We start from the raw sequence: 21,154 nt of genomic DNA on the forward strand, positions 1-21,154 counted from the left end.
AATATTTAGAAATTTTTAATTGCTAAATGAGACAAAATAGGCTATTCGGGTTGTGATGTTTAAAAATGAACCATGAGTTTATTATTAATTTGCTAAATAAAAAAATAAAAACTTATTTTTCCATATTCCACTAATATAAAAAATACATAATTTTCTGTGTATCCATAGTAATGTTACTTTTATTGCATTTAATTTTGGCACTCTTTATCCACCTTCTGGTAAACCGTTGCAACACATGCATCTTTAAGAGAATTATACAACAGCAAAATATTCTCATAACTTTTATAGTATCTTATATCTTATATAATAAAGGAGGCTTTGCTCTCACCTCATTCCTCCACGTCCTCAAGGAGAGTGGAGCTTTTTTTTGACATGTGGCGATCATTTCTTCACACATAGTGAAACTTTGCTCTCTCTCTGAATGGGCCTCTGCTGTTAACTGAAAAACTAAGTGGGTTCTTAAACTTTTATCATTCTAGCCCAAGGGTTATTCCCTAACGATCCTTGACTTGCAGAGGAGAACCACCGTCTCTTCAGACTTCACTGCCTCCAGACCACCTTCGTATAACGTCTGTGGTAATCAATCATCTGCTACATTAAACAAAACATTTACGTCGTTTTCACCACACCTTCCACTTTCTCGCATTAAATTGGCTTCATCTTTTTCAGAAGTAAACTATTGAAGCTCCGCCTATATATGAACACAAGCGTTTTGGTTCGAACCAGTATCTCCACCCACGACTTTGGTTTCAAACTCTTTACATAACCCAGATCTTCAATTATCTCTTAGCTCACCTAAAAATAAAATTGAGTTTATCATCTCCACTCGATTATAGGTATTGGGATCACCAGAGCGCCTCACCTCTTCCTCGCTTTCTATCCGTTAGAAGGACTTTCCAACTATCACTCCGCGGCCGAGTTATTGGTAAGGCTTCATCCCTTAAGAATCATCCTCACAGTTTTTAATAATCCATAGAAATGTTATTTGCAGTATAGTGAACGTCTGATTGAATTCATTTTAAAACAAGTGTTATGTCAATCAAACGCAGTAGTGTATGTAAGTTGGGCTCCTTCGATTCTGGGAAAGCTTGGAATGTGAAGAAAAGTGGAGAGCTAATGGGAGTTGATCTGATACTGGTTGATGGAAAGGTAACTATGCTTAAAGTCTGTTTTGATTATTTATTTGGCACCTGTAGAAAAAAAACGATTCTTGATGGTACTAGGAGCAAGCAAAGCTTCATATTTGCGGACGCCCCTGTTTTGCTCCTATTCGAAGAGGTCCCTGAGAGCAGAAACTTCATCCCCAAGGTTACGAGGAGTTGATGTCATTAGCTAATACCAATTCCGAGTTGCCTGGTTTGTTTTATTCACCACGTTCCAAATCCATCTTATTAATTCTTGATAATCATCTCATACAGGCCCATAATTCCATATGTTTTATTCCAGATATTTTGGTAAGTTCCCACTTTCAATGAAGAAACACAAAATACTCAGTGAATTATGGCCAACCTCCGCTTTCAGGGGTCATACCAAACTATTCCCTTCATGTTGTTAAACTCTTTACGAAAACTTCTGCTTAATCATTTACTTGACTCCTCCACAGGGAGGTGATAACAACCCTGGCCATGATATTCCAGGAGCTGGAGCTGTAACAATAGACCCTTCTCAATGTGTTGAAAGAGGTATTCATGACAACAGCAACAGACCCAGTAACCATGTGATGTTGGAAAGCCTCTCAGGAACTGTTACTGAACCAAGTGACATCCCTATTTCATCTGACATGTCTTCTGCCGAGTCGGCCCAGGCAGTGTGTGCGCACTCTGCGAAGAAGCCACACCATGGTTAAGCTTCAGATTATTGGAGTAGATACAAGGTCGCTCAATCTCACAACTGCTTTCTTAACCAGTTTTTAAATTCTTTCATAAACCGAATAAGTATCACTTTGAGCTATTTTCCTCAGTGTTTTAACTTATACATGTATTTCGTCTTCTCTATGAATTCTGCATCTTTCTTTTTAAACAATTTTGAACCGTAGAACTGGTTACATAGACCAATATATTGTTACTCCTACAAGCTGTTTCATTTTCATTTTCCGAAAAAATATACTCCGGAACTGAGAAAAGTGAATTGTGAGATACTTTGCTCTGTGTTTTCAAAGCATATCGTTATCTTTATCATGTTATTTTCAATTCCAAGAATCAAATGTGTGTGTCCTCAGCTATTACGCCCCGCCGTAAGTGCATTTTATTAACTTCAAAAAATTATGTCTACTCCAAGAATTCTATTTTTGCTTATGTTTTTAAATTGTGGTCATCGAACTACTGGCTGGTTACAGAGGTCAATAATATTCAAAACAGCTGACAAAAAAAAGATTATTCAACCCTGATCCTCTCACACATACATTATTATTCCGTCTCCTCATCGTATTATCCGTAGGTCATAACAAAAACTGAGATCAACCCACTAAAGTAAAGTTCCAACTCGAAACTGTTTAAGTCATCATGCCAAAAAAATTTTAAAAATTAAACATCTCTGATACCCTTGATTCCAGAGACTCAACGCGCTGCTAATGGTTACACTAAACATCACACTTTCTTTTTACAGATTTTACAGATGCTAATGGTTGCACCTTTCATCAAATTCGGGCAATGATAATAAAAAAAAAGAAATTTACAGATTTTCATTTTTTCATTTTTTCATTTTTATCACGAAGTTCATGCTTTACAAAATTAGTAACAAACAAAATGATGGACCTCCAGAAATCATTGAAAAATCATTGTAAGTTTCAAAACAGAAGCTCTGCAGTTTTGATGTGCATAATTGTTTGCTCGATGATACATCAAACATTAAAAAGTTATTATGTTGTTTTGTTCAATTTAATTATTAAATTATATATATAATTTTTTTGATCTTATCGTTGTTACTAAGTGGAAACTGAAAATGAGATGTTTGATTAGATAGGAAATATATATTTTCATTCAATATAGCCAACACTTAAACAAATAAAAAAGTTTAGTTACTTCTTTAAATTTTATTTTTTTGAAAAGAAAAACAATTTTCAGAAAACATTTATATGCAGTTTGGTTCATCTTAATTTCCAGATTATTAATGATTACACTACATTTCAATTATTTGATATGATAGGATATGAAACTCAAGTAAAATCATGTTAGAAATGTAATGCTTATATTAATTTATAAAATTATTTTCAAATAGCACGAGCGAAATTTCCAACAATTTTTTTTTTAAGTTCAACAAATGCTAAAATATTTTACAAAACATAATTAGAAAAACACTAAAATTAAAGAAAAATCAATTATAAATTGAAAATCTAATATAAACTGAAACAAACATATATTATAAAACATCATTCGTTATTACATAATATATACTAATTATTATTTACGAAATTATTTAAACTATTTATATATTACTTAAAATATAACATTTTATAATTTTATCACATTACATTTGATTTTCAATTGATTTAGCTTGGGGATGGATGTATTATTTTATTATTGTGAAAAATTAGTTATTGTAATAATATTAAAATCTGATACTCTTAGAAATAAAAAAATATTAGTTTTATTACTTTTGGTTTTATTCAACTATATCAAATTAAAAATGCAAATAAAATAGAAAAATATGAAGCATTACATTTTCCCTAATTTTAAATTTAATAATTTTGTGTTCTCTAGAAAAAAAATTGTTAGTGGTCTTTTCAACTCAAACCAACAAAACTTAGTTAAATTTACAATAAAGTTTTAGAATAAAAACAGATTACATTTATTATTTTCAGTATAAATTAAAATTTTAAATATTTTATATAATTAACTATTTTAATATAAAATACTTTTAATATAAACTCACCCGCCCGTAGGGCGGGCCAACCCCTAGTTTTAAATATTCGATTAATATTCGAAGATTATATAACTATCATGCAGAAGGGTTAATTTGTTGGTTATTGGTAATAAACATTTTTAGTGTATTTTGACAATTGACAATCATACTTTTGTAAAATAAGGCAACCACAGTTTTATTTTTCAAAGATAAGATATAAAATATACAAATAGAAATTCAAGATGCAACATTTTTTATGATCCTATGGAATAGTGAATACCTCTCAGTTATATCTATTAATTTTCTATTTCACTGTACCTTGTTATTGTATTTTCTAATTGACCAAAATTCCTTACATAGATATCAAATGTTATATTAGCTAACCATAAATCACCAAAAATTATAATGGTTGATAAAAAAATAATGCAATTGTCAATATTCAAAGCTTACAATGGTTTATTTAAAATAAGATGTGATTATATTCAGGTTACTTGATGAGAGGTGAAACTATTCAACCACAGAGAAAATATGAGATGCCGACACAATTCCCAACTCAAAATCCGGAAGAATAGATGGGCTATAATATTTTTTGTTAAAAGAGTTTACAATGACAAAGATAAGTAACGTATGACATTTAAAACTGCAAAAGATTTCGCAGAGGGTACGAACTCTCTCTCTCTTATCTCTTTCAAATCTTTTAGAGAGAGAGAGTTAGTCCTTTTTGATATCCGGAGATCTCTTTGGTGACTTCACGCCCAGCGGTTTGGGCTTAGACTCTGGCACATGGTGACTTTCTATGGTGTGGCCGGCTCTCGACTCCGACGGTCTCTTCTATCGTCTCGGAGATGTCGTGCGGCTTTTGACTCTGGCGATCCACCTTCCTCTCCGGTGGTTTCGGCCGGCTTGCTTCCGGGTTTATCTCAGATTTGTCGTTAGTTCTTCGCTTTTGGTCTTTATTCATTCTGCTATCAATGTCTTGTGATTTAACGCATGCAATCAGATCTTTTTTACAAGTGAAGATCTGTTTTATCGACGGTGATTGTGGCCTTTGCATCTGGCGGTTCTTGTTCTCTGTGGAGCTTCCCTGAAGTTCTTTTATGTCGATGGTGTTTAATTTACCTCTCGTCGGTGGCGGCGGTTCTAACGACGGGTTGCTGTCTCCAGTGGAACATGCCGGTTAGAGCTTCTGTCGGTGACTTTCGGACGGTGAAGTTGGTGGCCTCTCGACTTGTGGGCACGTGTTGCCCCCAACACGCTAACAATGAAACGCGTGGATGTGTCGATGTCCCTTCCTCTTTCCATTGGACCTTATTGTACTGGATCTTTTGTGGGCCTCGTGGTTTATAGTTTGTCTATCTATGGGCTTTTTGTTGTGGTTCTTTTGTGTTTTTGGGCTTCTTTAATAAAATTTTCCACAGAAAAAAAAGTAACGTATGACATTTCAGAAGATAAAAAAATAAGTGTTGATTTGCGTGTCATCGATTATTTCAAAATCCATGTATCTAACGCACAACGCTACAACACATTAATATTCAACCAACACATGGAATTAAGTATTCAATGAGGCATAACTATATTATACTCCCTCCGTTTTTTTATATAAATCGTTTTAGAGAAATATTTATGTTCCAAATTATATGACGTTTTCGGTTTTCTATGTAAAATTTATTAACACTTAATGTTATATGACCAATGATAATATGGTTAGGTAAATAATTAATGATGTTTTTGTTTAGAAAATATAAAAAATTAATGATTTATTAATCTATGCGCACAATTCTGACACGACTTATATTAAAAAAACAGAGGGAGTAATATAGAATAAAATTTACTGAATTCACAAACATCCAAAGACAATAAAATTGTGTTTCATCGTTGAATCACAATCAGAGAGTTACTAACAATTATAGGATTTAGGAATGAAAGAAGCTATATTTTTATTTGATAGAACATCTCCTCCAACAGTTCTATGATATTATTTATCGCTAGAGTTTATACAGTGTAGTGAAAGAGACGGATTAGAAGAGTTCTTCAATCTTTGTTTTGATTTTTCTTGGAAAGAATTCAGCAGAGATTTATGAAACTATTTGGAAGAGAGCACAAGTTCAATTGTTGTATCATAGCTTTGGGGTACAAGAGCATTTCCAACTCCACTACAAAAAAAACTGTAAAATGGAGTGGAAAATGCAGTTATAAACAAACAAAAAAGACATTATTAACTATATATATGCAGTAATGCATTTTTGTTTGTTCATAACTGTATTTTTCACTCAATTTTGCAATTTTTTTTTGCAGTGGGGTTGAAGATACTCTAAATGACGAGGGTTGAAGATGCTCTAAATGACGAACAAGAAGTGCAACATAGGGCGGTGAGAAAAAGGGTTCCAATATCAAGAGCAAACCACAACCATTAGATTAACACCAACAAATCTGAAAATTTGATTGATGAAAAATCAATTGATATGAGAAAAAAAATATTTAGAAGAAATAAAATATCAGATGTAAAAGTTAGAATCTTCAATGTATAAATGTTTTCAAAGATGTGTCTTTGATCAAAGAGGTGTATTTGAATGAAAGAAGTTTGAGCCTTTTTGATTTGAAGGAATGCATTATTGATTCAAGGCAAAAGACGTCCTTTGGTTTAATAAATGATAATGTTATCTATTTAAAAGAAATCAAATTCTTAACCATTATTAAATTATAAAATAAAGCAAATCTAACTGTTTAGATATAACTTTTTTTTTCCTATAAAAAATGACGACATTATCGGTTAACAAAAAACCAGGTTTCCTATCATATATAGATAGATCCAATGTTTTTTGTCTTTGTCTCTTTGTTTCCGTCTCTCTTTTCAAACCAAAGCACTCATCATCATGAATGAGTTAGATCATCTCCAATCCAACTCCAAAACACAATTTTAGTGTTATTTTGACATAAAAATATTTTCCAACCCAATACTAAAAATCACACCATTTTAGTGCAACACTATAATTTCACACCAAATTTGGTGTGACACTATTTACCACACTATAATACTATTTATCTCATTAAAATACTATTTACTTAATTTATTAATAAAATAAATAATTAAATAAATGACAAATAAAAACACAAATAAAAACATAAATACATATAATATTATAAAATAATTTTTAGTGTGAAGTTTGGTGTTATGGTTAGAAAAAAACTTTTTTTTAGTGCTGAAATTACGCTAAAATAATGTGATTTTGACACTAAAATAGTGTTATGGGTTGGAGATGCTGTTAGAGACGATTTGGATGGGGTTTGGTTTCGTGAGATTACAACTTGATCCTCTGTTTTAGAAAAGAAAAAAAGCAGTAACCTTTGGAGTTTCTTGTCATTCAGTTTCGTAACGGATTCTCAATCAGTAGGAAGTGGGAAACAATGGAGCTACTACTGGTAAAGACATCTCTACTTCTCTCACTCACTCCAGATTTCTGCAGGTTAAGAGCTTTTTCTATCACTGAGAGTTTCACTGTACAATGTACAGTTTAAACTAAAAGGGATTCACCAACTTCTCCCACGTTTTTTTTGTGAAGAACAGTGTAGTTAGTTAAGTGACGTGTGAAGCAGTGTATGAATTATGAAAATGGCGTGTAAATGTTTGCCACCTAAACCCTACCTAATCGCATTTTTCTTATCTAATGTTTTTTTTTGTCAACTTTTGGTTTTATTAAAACCATGCCAAATAGACCATACAAGAAGTTCAAGGATTTTAGATTATACAATCAGTCCAAAATGAGCCCAAAGTTAAAAGATAAGGATGAACATAAACCTAAACGTGTTTATTTCTTGGACGTCACCGCTTCCTTCGACAGAGAAAGAGAAACGTCGCCGGAACTTTGCCAATCAACCTCGTTCATCATCTCTGACTCCAATTGAACTGTTTGTGATGCGCCCTTGGATAGCGCATCGGATGAACAGGACATGCATGGCTTGATCATGGGAAGCAATAAAGATATATGTTTATTGTTTGATTCATATCTTCCAAACCACAAGACTTCTACACATGAAATCACTTGGGGAATGTTCTTAACTCAATTACGGAGCTTCTCGAAGAAGAATCAGATGAAACTGAGTTCATATGTGACAATTATGCCATTTACAAATCAGATGATCTTCAGTTCTCGCGAATTCAGACCATCCGAAAAGCTGGAAATGGCTAACCTTCTTTCTGATGAACCAACGACCAATTCAATCATGCCAAATGTGATTATTCATGTTCTAAATGTTCAAGAAAGTCTTGGACTTGATGGTTTTCAAAATGATTCAAAAACAGACTTGTTTGGGGCAAATGGAGAAACCGATAAAATATTGGCTAAGGGAAAAGATGGATTTCGACCAGGCCTGAAAGGGACATGTCTTGGCCCATATCAGGAGCATATTCTTCACTTTTCAAAGTCATGGACGTGGCTATATCAAGAGGCAGTCCAAGTTTCAGTTAAAAACTTTATTTAGTCAAGTCTTTGTTCTATTTTCAATTTCTTGGTTTTAGCACATTCTTCTTTAGATTTCTACAACTTGTAATCCTATAAATAGAGCCTATGAGCCACGAAATAAAGCAACTTTTTCCCCTTTTATTGAGTTTATCTCCTTTGTTCTTTGTAGAACACTTCTTGTTTCTTGGTGTGGTTAGCTCCAAGTAAACTTCTCTATTTCGTTGGACTTGTGCGTCATATCAAATGACGTATATAAACCCTTCTTTTGTTGGACTTGTGGATCATATCAAGCGACGTATAGAAAACCTTTTTTTATTGGACTTGTGCGTCATATCAAGCAACAACTGAAGTTTGGTAGTATCAAGAGACTTTCCGCCCCTCTTGTGTCACCATTCAATCCATCAGTTCTTTTTTTGGCGAATTCATATCCCTTAAGTCCGATTGAGTGATCCTTCCCCATTTTAGGGCGTATCAAGTGGTATCAGAGCCACTTAACCGGTACTATCTATCATTCTTCTTATCTTCCATTTTCTTCAAACACTTCTTCTTCTTTCTATCTCAAATCCGGGCCACTACCTTACTTATCGTCATTCTTCTATTAAAAAAAAAAAAGAAAAGAAAAAAAGATCTATCAAGAAAAAAAAAAGAGAAACATAGTTTGATTTTGGCTAGGTGGTGGAAGAGAAATCATGCTGGCTGAGGAGAAATCCAGCCTTCGAGTGGTTAATACATATTTCAAAACCAATTCTCTTATCTTCTTATCTTGTGTTCATCTCTTGTTTGCTTGGAGATTCCATTGGGTTAACTTTGAGAGGAGACTCTTGTGTGACCACTAAACTTCCGAGAGAAACACTTGTGTGAGAGAGATTAAACACTTGAGAGTGTGATGATTATTTTTATCTGTTAATTTTTTGTGTTGAGAATTTCCAGGTTAAGATGTTTGAAGCTGATCAAAGAAGACTTTTCAGTCAGTTTGAAGTCCGAGAGTTCTGTGACAACCTTGTGGAGGGTGTGGTGAAGGCCCTCAAGGACGTTAGTAAGATCCAAAAGAAGAGCACAACCACACATGCACCTGTAGCTAAGCCATCCTTATCCATCAATGAAAACCCAAAGGTATATCTGAAAACAACCTTGAAGATCTAAAAGATTTTTCAGATTCTTTACCAATTTTTGATGAATATGGTGAAGAGCTGATGGAGAGTTTGATCATTTGTGAGGATGAATGTGATCTTCCTTCTCCGAAATCTGATTTTATGTTTAATAATGAAGAGACTAATGGACTAACTTGTTTTGAACCGGAGCATCCGAGTTGTCTTGTTCTATTTTCACAGATTTTGAGGAAGAACCAATCGACTACTCACATCAGGGATCGCTTCTTGGCACCAGGAGACCCATGGACGTTGATCTAAGTCCCATCTATGATGAACAAGACGAACTTGGTCCAACCTTTGATGAGAAAGCACTAAGCATCACGTCCATCATCATGGAGAACCGACTTTGCCTTGATCCCGACACAACTCCTACGCTTTTGTCCAAAGAGCCCTGTGAGAAACATGACTTGATTGATTTTCTGCCTGAAATGTTTGTTAAGATCAGTTCTGAAGATGTGAAACGTTTTGGTTTTGACAAAGTTAAAGAATTTCGTGTTTCAAACTCTATTTTTGAAAACATGATTTAACTCTTTTCAAGTGTTTGAACCTGATAAACTTTCTGATCAAAAATGTTTTCAAAATGGCAATAACATCCACTTTGATCTTGTTTTGAGATTTGATCAGTTTTTGGAACATTGCAAAGGTTTTGATAAACCTGAAAAGTCGTTTGAGTTTGTTTTGCAACAACCAGATTTCTGTTTCTAAAAACCTTGTGATTCATTTGTTTGTTTTAAGGATAATGGCTTTAATCTAAGTTTTTCTAAACATGAAATGATCACTGATGATTTATTTTCTCACACACGTGCCTGGAAAGAGATTATGGTTATGAATTTGCAGAAAACAAAATCACTTAGAACTGAAACCGATTTTTGTTGTGATTCTGTTTTGAAATCTGCCCATTCTTATTCTGAATCTGATCTTGATATAAAACATTTGCGTTCTGAATCTGATCAAGATAGGCACGTTCTGGAAATGTTCTATGGTATTTCATGCCTTGGAAACATTCTGATTTACAACACCTTCTTTGATAAACATGTTGAGCTTTGGATAAGTAGTTCTCAGTTTGAACTTGATCTTTTGCGTTCTAAATCTGAGAAATTTGTGAATGTTTTGAATTTTTTCGTTAGAAACTATGCAATCACGTGCCTTGAAACCCTTCTGGTCATTAATTCTTACTTTGATGTGCGTTTTGAAAGGCTGAAACGAGTGCTACATGTTCTTCGAAAAGATACTTTGATTTCTGATTTGAAAAAGCACATGTCTTGCACATATGATCCAGGTATTATAATGTTTGTTTTGCGTGTCCGTGATGAACATGTTCAACCTCAGAAAAGTGAAAGCATTGACCGTGCTCATCAGCCTGAGATTTGGAGATGCATGTACACAAGGGATGGAGCTGATCATGGTCGTAGGCGTGATGATAAAAAATTTCACCACCAGAGAAATTGTTGGAGCAATCGGCCAGCAATGAACCAAAGGTTATTCCTCAGGAAATCCTCTGTTAAAGCCAAAAGCACTGTAAGGATCATGGGTTGATTGTCTCTGCTTATCATGAAAACGTTTTGAACCCGAGAGTTTTGAACCCGAGAATTTCTAAGCAAAAACAGATCTTTACTTGGTTGAAAAACATTTTGCTTATGTTTTTTCATGAGTTGTTTTCATTGATCTGTGCATTGAAAGAAATTTGGAGTGGGAAAGAGCATGAACATAAATTGCCTAGGCCAGATAATCAATTTGATTTTGTTCATGTTAAGAAGTTTTCGAAATTGACACCTTCTCTTTCGTTTGCTAACAGTTTCACAGCTTTGCATGATTTTAAAACAAGTAAACCAAATTTTGGCACTCCATTTACTTGCTTGATGTTTACACACGTGCTTGATGGTCATCCTAAGAGCTTGGATCATGTTTTTGATGTCTTAAGGATAGAGAAACCCTTTGATTATTTCTTTCGCAGATTGGATGTGGTTTTTCTAGTTGTTTTGAAAGGACAAGTTAATCATGATCAAATCGTAAGGAGATCAAGTATAGGAGGTCGGCACAATACTTGTGTTCCTGGAACATGTAACTGGAAGTACTTGAAGAAAACAACTTCAAAACTCCAAAGAAGTTTCTTTCCAAAATTTTCCTTCACTAAATTTTACATGTTCTTTAGATTCTTTTTGATACAGGTAAAATGGATTTGAGATCAAATCCTTTTCAAGAGGGAGGGAATGATGCGCCTTTTGGGTAGCGAACCGGGCAAAACAGACATGCATGGCTTGATCATAAGAAGCAATAAATATATATGTTCATTGTTAGACTCATATCTTCCAAACCACGGGACTTCTACGCATGAAATCACTTGGAGAATGTTCTCAACTCAATTACGGAGCTTCTCGAAGAAGAATCAGATCAAACGGAGTTCATATGTGACAGTTATGCCATTTACAAATCAGATGATCTTCAGTTCTCGCGAATTCAGACCATCTGAGAAGCTGGAGATGGCTAATCTTCTTTCTGATGAACCAACGACCAATTCAATCATGCCAAAGGTAATTATTCATGTCCTAAATGTACAAGAAAGTCTTGGGCTTGATGGTTTTCAAAAAGATTCAAAAACAGACTTGTTTAGGCCAAATGGAAAAACCGATAAAATATTGGTTAGGGAAAAAATGGATTTCGACCAGGCCCGAAAGGGCATGTCTTGGCCCATATCAGGAGCATATTCTTCACTTTCCAAAGTCATGGTCGTGGCTATATTAAGAGGCAGTTCAAGTTTCAGTCAAAAACTTTATTTAGTCAAGTCTTTGTTTTTATTTTCAATGCCTTGTTTTTAGCACATTTTTCTTTGGATTTAAACCACGAAATAAAGCAACATTTTTCCCCTTTTATTGAGTTTATCTCCTTTGTTCTTTGTAGAACACTTCTTCTTTCTTGATGTGGTTAGCTCCAAGTAAATTTCTCTATTTCGTTGGACTTGTGCGTCATATCAAACAACATATAAAAACTCTTCTTTTGTTGGACTTGTGCGTCATATCAAGCAACAACTAAAGTTTGGTAGTATCAAGAGACTTTCCGCCTCTCTTGTGTCACCGTTCAATCCATCAGTTCTTCATTTTTGCAAGTTCATATCCCTTTAGTCCCTTTTTTGGCAAGTTCATATCCCTTTGAGTGATTCTTCCCTATTTTAGGGGTATCAGCTTGTTTGCTCCGGTTTCCTTCAATCGCCATCGGTTCAACAAGGATTCCATCTCCAATATTAGGGTTAGCTCCAGCGAAGAGGCTTCAATAAGACTGAGACAGAACGTTGTCGGAACGCTTGTCGTACGACAACTCCAACTCTTCTATTTCTGATTCAAGTCTCACTAGCATCTTATGACTCTCTATCTTGATTATCATGGAAACTCCACTTTCTTTACTTGCGAAGATTTATTCCTATTCTGAATCAAGAGTTTAGCATGCCAATAAGTGAAAAGTTAATCCTCAAGAACAGATGGAATAAGAATGATGAACAGAAGGATAAGAGCTGAGAACACAACAAAAAGAGATCGGACCAAGCCGAAAACAAATTTCGCAAACGCAAAATTTGATCGGACAAAGCCGAAATATTTTATTCCGCTAACCGGAAGAGACTAGTATCGCCAAGCGAAGAAAACTATCGATCTATAGATCGAAAAGACAAGAGTAATATAATACAAGGAAACAAAAAAACAAAAGAGTCCGGGTGGCGACTGGTGGCGATTGCTCACCGGCCACCAGAACAGTTTAATCTTGTTTGTACTGTAGAGAGAAGACAAAGCGTTTTAAGAGAGAGTTTCTCTAAAAGAGATCCACTAAGCGTTTTGAATGATTAAAGAAGAGATCCACTAATCATAATGAACAAGGTATGAGAATGCATATAATAAATAATATCCGATATGAGTTAGGTGCAAGTTACAGTAAAACACTTCCCTGAAGCAGCCAAACTTTAAATATTCATATCATATCTAGATAGCGAAAGTTTCTAAAAATGCTAAACTTCAAAAATTTAAAGAGACTGGGGAACAAGAACACTAATCTGATCTCTGGTTGACAAGGATGAGTAGAGAATCATGTAAAGACTGGTTTTACATGAAAGGTTGGGCTTTGGAGCCTTGTATGTAGTCTTGAGCTTCCTTGTCGGTGGCCTGACCTTCCTCAAAACAAGAGGGAACTTGATCTTGGAGTTATGGAACTGCTTGGTGCTCTCTCTATTGCAGAGACTTGCAGGGACAGTGGCGGTCTTGATGATCTGAATGCAAGGGAGCCTCACTCTATGGCGAGAAGCCATCTCAGTGTACACATCTGCTCCACTGCACCGTTGAGCGTGGTGTCACGGAACTCCTTGTACATGTTGTGGTACCCAGTTCGGCTCTGGTAACGCAGCCAGATACCGTAGTTCTTGAACTTCGTAGGGCCCAATAAGTATCATCATTGCATTGACTCACCAAAACTTGGACTTGGCCATAGCTTCATCCGGTAGATCTTAGGCTGAACATCTTTCTCTGTTTGAAACTGTTTAAAGAAACAAACTTGCATTAGAAGCAATCCACTATACAACAAAAAGATAACATCTTTAACAAACCCTAAAACAGAGCATTACACTTTAAAACTCATCCTAGAGGAGATTCCAACCTATCTAAGCCTATGTTACATTCTCCCGATCAAACCCAGTTCATAACTTCCCAAAAAAATCCGTAAGTGTGGTTACTCTATGATAGAAAGAAACAAACTTTACCCGGAAAGCAACGATTTTCAACGGAGAGGTGAAGCTCCGACGAGATCAGGAGACGGAGAAGTATCTGAGGCGGTGATTAAGAAAACTAGGCCCGTTTATATGGGCTTTTTTATTTTATTATTGGGCTTTCAATCATTACTTTTTTGGTCAAACTTGAAATCTGTATCCAGACATCACTGTCAACATGACATGGGAGACCCTACTGGTATATCCTCACACGTGTATGACACGCTTCGCTCTCTTTCAGGCGTTTGACGCGTTTCTCTTTTTCTCAGAACATGTTTTTTCCCCCACAAGTCTCTCTCTCTCTATCTCTATCTCTATCTCTATCTCTATCTCCTTCCCTTGTAACTGAAAACGAAAAACGACTTCGTTTCACGCTGATCGAAAGAAAACATTGAAAGTCGCCATTCTAGGATAGATCCAATGTTTGTCCCTGTGTCTCTGTCTCTATGTCTTCGTCTCTGTTTACAATAACTAATCAACCACCAGAAAGAAGCAAAAAAAAAAGACACACAAAAACTGCAATCATCCGTTTTCGAACCAAAAGCACTCATCATGAAGAAGTTCGAATCGATTTAGACGGGTTTGGTTTCGTAGGAAGAAAAAAGCAGTAACCTTTGGAGTTTATTGTCGTATTTTCAACCGTTAGGAAGTGGGAAACAATGGAGTGTTCGGTGTTCCATCACGTGGTGATTGTGTTGATGTTACTTTGGCTTCTCTCTTACTTGAATCGATCACACGCCCTTTTCTATTTCCTCGCTCTCGTTTACCTCTACCTGGTATTTGCTTTATCTTCCTCTGTTTCTGACGTTGACTTTTGTTGATTGTGTTAAAGTTTGGATCTTGATGCGTTTCCTATAGGTTCATGAGCGTTACGTGATGAGACTGAGGAAGAAGTTTCAGTTTGAAGAGAGGAAGCAAGCTAACCAGAAACGGGTAATTATTACAAGGGTTTCTCAACTTTGTATCTAAAGGTGTTGACTTTAAGCTTTTTTTTTTTTTTCTTAGGTTCTGTCTGATTCTGAATCGGTGCGGTGGTTGAATCATGCCGTGGAGAAGATATGGCCTATCTGTATGGAACAGATTGCTTCTCAGAAGATTCTTCGTCCCATCATACCTTGGTTCTTGGACAAGTATAGACCTTGGACCGCGGTAAAGCATTATACACCTTTTGTTTCTTAGTTCCAGAATGGCTCTTTTTGAGTGTTAGCTAATCATGGTTTTGTGCAGAAAGAGGCTTTGATACAACATCTCTATTTGGGAAGAAACCCTCCTTTGTTGACTGATATAAGAGTGCTAAGGCAATCTACTGGTGATGATCACTTGGTATAGTTGCAGTCGTATCTCTTGATAGATTGTTTTAGAGGGAGTAGGACATATCCTCAAGTGTATATATACAGGTGCTGGAACTTGGAATGAACTTCCTCACAGCAGATGATATGAGCGCAATACTCGCTGTGAAGTTAAGGAAAAGACTTGGGTTTGGGATGTGGACTAAGTTACATCTCACAGGGATGCATGTTGAAGGGAAGGTAATGTTTTTTTTTTTCTGTAGTTATGCTCTCTTAAATGAAGTACATTCCTTCATTCTGGATACCTTATACACTCTTGTAGGTGTTGGTTGGAGTGAAGTTCCTTCGTAGATGGCCGTTTCTGGGGCGTTTACGCGTCTGTTTTGCAGAGCCGCCTTATTTCCAAATGAATGTGAAACCGATCTTCACTCACGGAGTTGATGTTACTGTCCTTCCAGGGATTGCAGGATGGCTAGTAAGTACTAATTAACCCCTCTGATTCAGCTTGTTAACTTAAGTTAGTGTAGAAAGTCTCCTCCTGCTCTTTTGAGTTTTTACTACTTCTAACAACACCGTCAACCATTATTAGGACAAACTCTTGTCTGTTGCATTTGAGCAGACTCTTGTTGAGGTAAAGTCTCCCCTCATATAGCTAAGCAAAAACATTTTCATTACAATTAAGCTTTTGTGTCTTAACTTGCAGCCAAATATGCTTGTAGTTGATATGGAGAAGTTTGTTAGCCCACAATCAGGAGGTAACTATTGCAGTTGATGTTCAGAATCCATAACTTCTGTCTTGTACTTTTCATAATTGGTTTCTTGATGTTGTTTTCAACATTTTGTGTCTGTGTGTTGCTTCCAGAAAATTGGTTCTTTGTTGATGAGAAAGAACCAGTTGCACACGCTCTTGTTGAAGTCGTTGAAGCATCTGATGTTAAACCATCAGATCTAAATGGTTAGAACTCACTGAGCTAAGTTAAGTCTCCTCCACTTTGGTACAACATCTTATGAACTCTTCTTGTATTTTGGAATGCTTCAGGTTTATCTGATCCTTATGTGAAAGGCCAGCTCGGCGCATACAGATTCAAAACCAAGATACTAAAGAAAACACTCTCTCCCAAATGGCAAGAAGAGTTCAAGATCCCAATCTTGACGTGGGACTCTCCAAACATCCTCAACATCGAAGTCCAAGACAAAGACCGGTTCAGCGACGACAGCCTCGGCGACTGTTCGGTCAACATAGCAGAGTTCAGAGGCGGGGAGAGAAACGACATGTGGCTGCCTCTCCAGAACATCAAGATGGGGAGGCTTCACCTCGCTATCACAGTAACTGAGGACGAAGCAAAGGTGGATGATGCTGATGATCCGTTTGAAGGAGCGACGATAAGTAAAGAAGACATGTGGGCTTCCTTTGCTACTGATGATGCAAATAGAGGCTCATTCTCTTCGGTGGTGTCTGATAAGTCTCCGAGGGTTAGGGATAATCTTGAACCGATTAACATTGAAGGACAAGAAGAGACTGGGATATGGGTGCATCAGCCAGGGACTGAAGTCTCACAGATTTGGGAGCCGAGGAAAGGCAAGAGTCGATGTGTAGACAACAACATACGTGGAGTTACTCTTGAGGCTTCTACTGGTAGTAATGAAAGCAGCAGTCCTGATGAGAACCAGGAAGGGAAGAACAAAGCGAGGTATGTTGGTAAAGGATTGAAGAAAGTGTTTCATAGGAATGGGAAGAAGGAAGAGTCAGGGAACGTGGAGGAGGATGTGAGGTCTCCTAGGATCAACTTGAAGGCGTTGAACCGAAAGGATGTTGGTGTTAAGTACATAGTTGAAGACCGTTTGTCTGGGCCTTTGACGGGGAGAAGTCCGAGAGGTGAGAGCTTTGGCTCTGAGGATGGTCAGAACAAGGGGCATATGAAGGACGTTGCCAAGAGCATTCTGAAACACGCTGAGAAGTCTGCGAGGCATATAAAGCACGCGTTTTCACGTAAAGGGTCGAGGAAGTCGAGAGATGATGAGTGCTCAACGGTTCCTGAGAATGAGTCTGTGTTTGGTTCAGAATGTCAGTTTGAATATTCTGATGATGATGATACTGCACATGGCAGTGTGCAGGGGACACCAAGAAAAGCAAAACCTCAAGGAGATGTCGTTAGGGCAGGAGAAGATGGTCTTGTGAATACATCAGCAAACTCTAAAGAAGATTCTAGAGGTGTTACACATATGGATGCTTCACCTGGAGCTGAGAAAGTCTCTACGCCAAAAAAAGTCCAATGATAGAAAAGAGATATAGGTAATAAAAGGCTTGTTGAGTTGAGTAGTTTTAAATTTACAACAAAGGAAAATATTGTACAGCTTTTGAGTTTTGAGTCTTATGTTTTGGTTTACAGCCTTTATAGTGTCTGTCTAATCACTGGCTTTGAAACTATTCTAAATATTCTCAAGCAAATGCTCTGTCTTAATAGAAAGAAGTTTGACCATTTAATCGTGTTGTGATTAGAGGGACAACACTAATGATAGAACATATGGTTATCCGTGTGTTACACAATAACTCTGCTGTAAGACACAAGCTGTGTGTCTCAAGAGCTTTCACAAAGAAGAAGATATGAAGAAGATATGAAGTAGAGCACACGCATGGATCATTGGGTATATATTGCTTACTTTTAGTCTTCTGATCATGTAAAGTTGCCTCTCTTTTATGCCATATAAGTCTCTTGTTTTTCTTAACCCAATTTCATTGATGTTATATATATGAGTGTTAACTCATTACAAAACTAAATACAACTCACTTAGCATAGATGCAAGTCCATTACAGAACTAATTCTAAGTTGAAATAAAGTATATATTAAATTCTATCTTTAAACATTCGAAATCGTATGAAAAGTATATATTTGTAAGTCATGTTGATAGATGCTAGTTTTTAGTAACTAGTCTTCTAATTGCATTTTAAAGAATTAATAGAAAACAAAAATATGAAACAGTGTTTGTTGCTATATTATTATGACTTCACGAGACCAATCAATCAATACATAACTACATCATTACTCTCTTGCCACAAAGAAAGAGTTGGTTCCTCAAATGTAAGTCCATAGTTAATATGAGAATAATAATCGCCACCTTCAATATCGAGAGCGCTACTATCCACACCATTCATGTAAGAAAGCTCCGTACACCAATTCATCATGTCCTCAGCATTTTGAGACGAAACCACACCGATATCAAAGTCGTTAAGCCACCCGAAATCATCTTCTATCCCGGATTTCTCCTGTTGGAGATCATTTTCCTGAGATTCTATGGGCGGAGAAGAACTCGAGTTGATCTCCACTTCTAAAGATCTAATCACGCGGTTTAGTTCCTCTTCTTCCTCTTTGTTGATGCTACTATGATTATCGAGAGGCGATTCTTCTTCCAGAAACGACATGATCATAAGCTCATTGTTAAAAATCTCCATTCCTTGATCCATACCATATTGAACAGACGCCATTTGTGAGAATGTGTAAAGTGTTATGAAGAGAAAAATATATAAAACTTGGGAGAATATATTTTAACATGAGCCAAAGCTAAGGTCTTATATAGAGGGAAGTGTTCAATTAATTAATTAGGCATATTGGCACATGAGATAAGATGTCTCCCCACACTACACGACCAATCATGTGATCATTTGTAATTTGATTCGATGATGATAATAATAGTTTGTAATAAAGAATAAGAATGGGATAATATTGTAGCTTTTGGCCTAACTGATATTGAACCATTGAGGAGACATGACTGAATGAAATTTATTAATGGATATAATTTTTTTTTTTTGGTCGAACATTAATGGATATAATATTATAATTAGAAAATTAGTTGAATGTCAAATCTCAAGTGTCTAAGTGGAATATGCGTATAGGGAAGATCTTGAAAGTTTGGTATAATGCACAACCCACTAATAGATATGGTACTTTAGGCAAAGAAACAAACCCGAGACATCTGCTTTATCGTGTTTGCAATTAATTTGGGAACAAATCAACGGACGTAATATGCTACGGATAATACCACTACTATGTAGACAGAGAATACCACGACTATAAAATAGAGTTATTCTTGGGTTCACCCCCTAAGATGAACCTAAAGGTTCACCAACCAATAAAAAATTATCATTTTAAATCTAGTATCTTTTAATTATGGAAATCAAATAACTTGGCAAATTATATTATTTTTTCAAAATAAAATTTAAAAATAAATAAAAATAATATATAAAAAACGAATTCAAAAAAAAAATGCTGTCAACAAAACACTAAACCCTAAACTCTAATACTAAACCCTAAACTCAAATCCTAAACCCTAAATCCTTGGGTAAACCCCTAAACCCTTGGAAAAACACTAAACATGTTGTCAACAAAACACTAAACCCTAAACTCTAATCCTAAACCCTAAACCCTTGGGAAAACCTTAAACCCTTGGGTAAACCCTAAACCCTTGGGTAAACCCTAAACCCTTAGGTAAACCCTAAACCCTTGGAAAAACACTAAACATTTGGATAAATTCTAAATTATAAATCTTAAACACTAAACTCTAAATCTTAAAAATAAATATTTTTTTTTAAATAATATTTTTTAGAACTATTGTTATTTTTATTTATTTAATTTTTTATTTTTTATTTTAATAGCATAATATAATTTGGCAAGTTATTTTCTTTCCTTAATTAAAAGATACTAGATCTAAAATGACAACTTTCTATTGGTTGGTGAACCTAAAGGTTCACCCTAGGGGGTGAATCCAAGAAAAAGTCTATAAAATATCCACAAAGTAATTGTTTTTATGAAAGATTTGATTCTCGAGTAATTGCTTTCAACCGGAAAAAAAAATTAAATAAAATGTCAAACTTTGATTCATAAGTCACCATATAGACAAAGAATTATGAATGGTAATAACATAATTATGAGAATGAAATAATTACGTGTAACAGAATAACATATACATATCAAACATTTAGCTTAACATAATTGTAAAACGAAAAACCTCTTTTGTTTTTATTCAGTAAAGTGATAAAATGACGAATTGTTCAACATAAATTAAGATCTATATATTCATTTGATTAGAATTACGTCGCAATCCAGTAAAATGGTTGTTTATAGGAAATATAAAACATGTTAAAATGGTGTTGAAAAAAAACATGTTAAAATGGTTGTTTATAGGAAATAATAAGTTTAATAAGCTTGGCTTATCTTGCCCTAGGTTTAAATTTCTTTGAGAAGAATGATTACGTCATGCCATAGTATTTATAAATCTTATGGTCCTGGATTTCGTTCCTGAAGTTCAAAATTATCAAAAAAAGTTTAATACTTTTATGAAAAAGGTTTTAAAAACGTTGCCTCTTTTATAAACTATATATATCTACTAAAGTATATAAATTTAACTAAAGACACAATTTGTTTTGTATGTCTTTAATTTATTTTGTAAGAACGCAAAATTTACACGCCTAACAAACTGTTCGGGTCTATTTTCATAGCTAACATTTATATCGGCTGAAGTACATAATAATCTGATGTAGGGTTAGAATGCAAATGGATGTCACACTTATAATACACGTACCGACACTAACCTTTATATTAAAGGTGTAAAAGGAAAACTTTAATTTTCGTGGTCCTCTACGATATGCTTGATAAGGTACGTGTCACATGTGGGTGC

At 35.4% G+C, this 21,154-nt stretch overlaps 2 protein-coding genes and 2 long non-coding RNA genes across 6 annotated transcripts; 2 read left to right on the forward strand and 2 right to left on the reverse strand.

Moving 5' to 3' along the window:
* The first annotated feature begins 3,748 nt into the window (after window positions 1-3,748).
* On the forward strand, window positions 3,749-5,266 carry LOC125580481. The gene is made up of 2 exons (XR_007318191.1): window positions 3,749-4,771; window positions 4,841-5,266. It is a non-coding gene; the product is annotated as an uncharacterized LOC125580481 (long non-coding RNA).
* Window positions 5,267-13,317: 8,051 nt separating this feature from the next.
* LOC125580480 lies at window positions 13,318-14,326 on the reverse strand. Its single transcript, XR_007318190.1, has 2 exons — window positions 14,187-14,326; window positions 13,318-13,963 (listed from the first exon to the last, which is right to left on the reverse strand). It is a non-coding gene; the product is annotated as an uncharacterized LOC125580480 (long non-coding RNA).
* A 138-nt stretch (window positions 14,327-14,464) lies between these two features.
* Window positions 14,465-17,961, forward strand: LOC125580478 (C2 domain-containing protein At1g53590-like). 3 transcript variants are annotated; one of them, XM_048744954.1, is made up of 10 exons: window positions 14,465-14,968; window positions 15,051-15,125; window positions 15,198-15,341; window positions 15,420-15,515; window positions 15,590-15,721; window positions 15,804-15,956; window positions 16,071-16,112; window positions 16,185-16,236; window positions 16,344-16,436; window positions 16,521-17,961. In XM_048744954.1, the coding sequence occupies exons 1-10, from the start codon at window positions 14,852-14,854 to the stop codon at window positions 17,756-17,758; spliced, it is 2,142 nt and encodes a 713-aa protein (XP_048600911.1). In that variant the 5' UTR covers window positions 14,465-14,851; the 3' UTR covers window positions 17,759-17,961. The 3 variants fall into 3 exon arrangements, with proteins under 3 accessions (XP_048600911.1, XP_048600912.1, XP_048600913.1); XM_048744955.1 differs by lacking the exon at window positions 16,071-16,112 and having other exon boundaries at window positions 14,520-14,968; XM_048744956.1 differs by lacking the exons at window positions 14,465-14,968; window positions 15,051-15,125 and having other exon boundaries at window positions 15,251-15,322.
* A 491-nt stretch (window positions 17,962-18,452) lies between these two features.
* Window positions 18,453-19,200, reverse strand: LOC106380631. The gene has a single exon (XM_013820436.3). It carries the CDS (start codon window positions 18,963-18,965, stop codon window positions 18,504-18,506), a length of 462 nt encoding a protein of 153 aa, XP_013675890.2. The 5' UTR covers window positions 18,966-19,200; the 3' UTR covers window positions 18,453-18,503.
* Window positions 19,201-21,154: the final 1,954 nt, after the last annotated feature.

Source organism: Brassica napus, chromosome C1 (genome assembly GCF_020379485.1).
Source record: "Brassica napus cultivar Da-Ae chromosome C1, Da-Ae, whole genome shotgun sequence".
NCBI classification, from domain to species: domain Eukaryota; kingdom Viridiplantae; phylum Streptophyta; class Magnoliopsida; order Brassicales; family Brassicaceae; genus Brassica; species Brassica napus.